At 38.4% G+C, this 4,699-nt stretch overlaps 1 protein-coding gene across 1 annotated transcript in view; it reads right to left on the reverse strand.

The window, feature by feature from the left end:
* Nucleotides 1-282: 282 nt before the first annotated feature.
* The window catches only part of ITCH (itchy E3 ubiquitin protein ligase), a gene marked incomplete at its 3' end in the record, with an annotated part of 25,860 nt that continues 21,443 nt past the window's right edge, over nt 283-4,699 (reverse strand). The window contains exons 16-19 of the mRNA XM_010146645.1: nt 3,346-3,486; nt 1,457-1,577; nt 614-718; nt 283-379 (exon numbers count right to left, since the gene is read on the reverse strand). Of these exons, the coding sequence (XP_010144947.1) occupies nt 283-379; nt 614-718; nt 1,457-1,577; nt 3,346-3,486 (464 nt within the window). The remainder of the gene's footprint in view (nt 380-613; nt 719-1,456; nt 1,578-3,345; nt 3,487-4,699) is intronic.

Below are 4,699 nucleotides of genomic sequence, written 5' to 3' on the forward strand. Positions count from 1 at the left end.
CTGTACTTGTGCTTGGGTTTGCCCCCAAGCACATCTGTCTTTCAGTATACTTTGTCTAGCCCAAAGTATGCATGTAGTGAAATGCATGAATTTGAAGTGATTTTGAGACTCGATAAAACAGATGTAAACATTCCCTCCATCTCTGTTTCCGTTACAGCACAAGTATATGCAGGACTTACAAAAGCCTATATAAAACTCATTAAAAATGTCCATTAACATATAACTTGGTTATTTAAAAAAAAAAAAAATAGCTAATACATTAGAGGGATTATTAATGCATACCCATGAGGTCAGCAAATCCTCCCACTGGTAATCTGCATGTTCCAGTAACAAACTGCAAGAGTCTCATTCGCTTCTCATTATCTATTTCTTTCACAAACTGAAAAATAATAATTGAAATAAACATTCAGGTGTAGATTTGATGTTCAGATTTTCACATCATCATCATCACCCACAACAACAAATTACATGCCTGTTAAGAACAGCTGGATTGACAGTAACAATTTATCTTTACGCAGTACAGATCTGTTCAATAATTCTCACTAGAGTTTACTAAGCTGTCGCTGCGCTCTGTAATGTCTGTTGGTCCGAGAACAAAACAGAGTTTACAAACCTGCCAGAACCACACTATCTGTCTGCTGGTCCTGGTATAGTGCCGGTAGATGGTATGCCTCTGCCAGTCATTCAAATCAATTTCTTGCATTCCACATAGAAGAACCTTTAGGGGAGAAAATGGGAAATAAACATGCGAGCACTAGTTATGACTTCCCTTCTGACCTCCCACACAGCAGAACAGAACATCAACTGCACTCACAAGCATCTGCAATGACAGTATACTTGGTTTTAATTTTAAACTTTATCCAAAACTTCTGCAGTACAGGGCGATGACTGCTCATTAAGTGTATTTGGACAGGCCCCAAAACAGAAAGCATCTCTGTTACTGAAGCAGGAATAATTGCTTGCATTTAGACATTCAAGCCAGGAACAGAATATCTGCCCAGCCATAATATTCTCTGCTAGAACAGAATATTTTGGTTTTGTATTTTTATCTTTTTAAATTGAACAGATGCTTCAGAAAGTGTGATTTTGTGAGATCAAAACCATCTAGAACCTGGTCCAGCCTATACGTGAACATCCAATGCATATCTGGTTTTATCTCCCTTTCTATCAAGTTACTCATTCTTTGGACACAGGCAAATCAAGTTGCTGAGGATTACAAAAGCAATTAGGTAAGAAACGTCTACTGTCAGAAGCTCAGCCTTTAGAAATGTGTAAGTAGGCTGCCAAGAGGACAGTGAAGGGAAACACAGTAATCAAGTCCTACCCCATAAACTTTCCCTCATATGCCCTATAAAACAGAGTTGTCAGCCTTGGTGAGTTCTGCTCTTCAGACATAATGACTGAAGTATTTTCTGTGTAACAATCTGGATCTAGCAATAGCCAAAGAATCCTTTACCTCCAGTTCCTTAGCATCAAAATACTGCAAATACTGCTGTGGTAGAATTTCATTGAAACCTTCGAAGAAAGCCTGTGTCTGCTCCTCAACACCTCGGGAAAGTCTCCATTCTGCTACCAGCCTGTAAAAGGAGATACAGAAAGATAATTTAAATGGCCTGTGCTAACCCAAGTCCATGTCTTTGTTAGCCTATTTTGAGATGAACTGTAAGCTAAGTTAAAAAAAAAATATGGAAAGTCTGGAAAGTTCTGGGGATAAAGCATTGTATAATTTTATTAGTAACCTTCACTCTGTGCAAATGATTTTGTTTCTTAAGTTAAACCCCTGTGTTTCCAACCAGTCTGCTATGGAAAGTATTTTACACTCAAAGAGTAGGCAGCATCTATTCACTGATTATATTAATGAGAGCACAGCAGTCCCTAAGTATTTGAGGAAAGGAAAAAATGCCGAGCTATATTTCTCTAATATTCTCCCCAGAAATCTCAGTCATTATCCATGAAAAGGTAAAAACCAGGTCAAGTTGTACTGGTGAAGATAAGTAGGACTGCTAGCTTACCAAGAAACGACTATGTCCATTTGGAAAGTTCCATATTTGTTTCTGTTAATCATGAAACTTTGCTCTGTGGCAGAAACTCCACTCTCCATTAATAAAAGGGTGAAAAGCAGGCAGGAGACCCGAAGAACCTGAACCCAGGGAGAAGCAGATATTATGCTGAATTCAAGCCTAACCTGTCAGGAGAACTGGAGTCTAAAGGAGAGATGGCTATTTTCTGGTTTCAGTCCTAGAAACTGGGGACTTAAAGCAGGACTCAAGAGTAAGACAAAAGAATATGAGTGAAACTGGAATCTGAGCTCTCCCTGGGTTCCTAGAAACTACAAGAGAATGGTTTCTGCAGATCCTCCCTATTTTCAACCCCAATATTAATACTTTGCAAAACGCCTGTTTCTTCTGCAAATACTACCTTTTCTGCGAATCACTGAAATGTCTTCAGAATACTCCTGCAATGAAAACAAAATCGACTCCCCTCTCGCTCACCCCCTCCCGTGAAAGAAGCCTTCACAGAACACATCATAAGAAAGAGGAAAATTCTACTGTGATTGTTTAATTTGTGTCTGTAATGTGTGACACTGTTTTTTTTCTCCAAACATCCTCCAAGCTTTTATGATGGCATTTACACCTTAAAGCAGAGGTTATGTACTGCTGCACACTGAGGAAGAAGGGGGTATTGCAGGACAAAGCAGGTCACTGTTGACATTTTTATTCCTTAACTGCTCTTAGTCTCCTTCCCTCTTAACCTATTGCTTTAAAACACTGTGGTACTGCCAACACAATCCTTTCATTTATGACAACACAACTTATGATGTTAGTCATACACCGTCCTATTACAAATGCCAAGACATAATTATACCCTAAGACCAGTTCAGATAAAACTACTAGCGATTCCAAGTAGCTTTAAAAAATAAGAATCATCACAAAAGTATCCAAAAATGTTCCTAAATTTCAAAAAAACCCAAACATAAACGACTGGGTAGAAAATCAGCAGGCTGTGAAGCAATGGAATTCCAATAATAAACACATGCAAAGATTTAATGAAATACCCAACATTTACATTTGTTGTCATGATGTTCTGCTAAACTTAAACGTCTCTAGAAAAGAAGTGGACCTTCTACTAACTGATGTTTGGGAAAAGTGGGGTTTTAAAACTTATTTCTATCAATATACTTCTTTCAAATATTCAAATAATTGCCACTTGTTGCCAACATCAGCAATTACTCAGAGACAGAATTTCAACAATGCTTCAGATTATGTAGTCTAACAATCTTTTCTTGCTACAACTAAAAGAAAATGACAGACATAAGAGAATTTTTAAATCTTCTTTTATTCTTACCTTATGTATTCTTCTTTGTTTTCTTCTGTGACCAGAACGTTGCTACCATTTGGCTTCAAATCATGGCTTTTGATTTCTCCTAGAATTTCTTTATCAACTGAGAAAAACATTTCCAAGCCACATTCTTCGATATCATTCTCTCTGTAATGAAAAAATATGATTTTAAATAACTGCGTCAAGACTTTGTACTCAGTAGAAGAGTTGGGTAAGAACCACCTTAGGAAAAAAAAAGGCTTGGCACTAAATAATCCAGATAAGAAAATGTTCTTTGCGCAGTATTTATGGTTTTGCAAGAAGTACTGACTCATTTTACCAATGTGCACACATGAATTGTACTCCCGACAGAAATTTGTACTTAGTAGCACCCTTAAATTTACGTCACAGGGTTGACAACTACCTGCCGACTGTGATTTGGGGAATGTCTATGGAAAACAGAAACTTTAGAAGAAATGACATTTTTGTTCAACTTCTTCTAACAGGTAACACAAGGACTGTGTTAAAACGTAGCTGTCACTTGTCAGGTAACAGCAGATAAGGAGCAACTAAGAAAGACTTGGCATGCTTAGTGAATTATCCTCAGTCCCATAAATCTACTGGAGCTATCTTGTAAGCAGGTACTAAAATGTCCCAGGATCCCAAGCTAACAAAGCACAAATACTCCTGCTAAAAGAGGAATTCTCTTCGAAGGTTCAACACAGGAAGAATCCGTAGCCAACAAACACTGCCCAAATAACCTCTATTCTCTTCACGGGTGTTAACAGCCAGGAGAATAAGAGATACAACAGCAATTTCTATGTTGATATGTGCGTTTATAAAGCGAAGAATCACCAGCATATGCAGAGGTTTTGATGACTATTTTCCCCCCAAATAAACTGCAAACCCAAGCTATTTGTTCTGACCCCGTTACACAGTCCCAAATAAACTGCAAACTATTTGTTCTGACCCCGTTACACAGAAATGTCAAGTCTTGGAAGCACTGCTGTGGTTTATCTAGCACCGTGCTGCAAAAGTGCTTCTGAACTTATCTTTCCAAAACACACGCTGTTACATAAAATCTCAGGTAAGAAGGAAAGGCTTCACATGGATGGATGATGAAATACGATCACCTCTTCCTTTGAAAATGTAACATACCTGCTCTAGCTCAGCCTGAGCAGCAAGGTTTGACCTCTAGGGCTCCCCTTCCAAACTCTGAACTTCTGTGAAATCTGCACAATTGTGGGAATGAGAAAAATAGCCACCTGACAGGAGAAGTGCCAAGAAATCCAAGACTACTGGAAGCTTCCTGGAAAGCTGTAAGATTTGCTTTTTTGGCAAGGAACAAAATTACATCCGCCCTGACAGACATGACTTTTCC

This window comes from Eurypyga helias, unplaced genomic scaffold (genome assembly GCF_000690775.1).
Source record: "Eurypyga helias isolate BGI_N326 unplaced genomic scaffold, ASM69077v1 scaffold4852, whole genome shotgun sequence".
NCBI lineage: Eukaryota > Metazoa > Chordata > Aves > Eurypygiformes > Eurypygidae > Eurypyga > Eurypyga helias.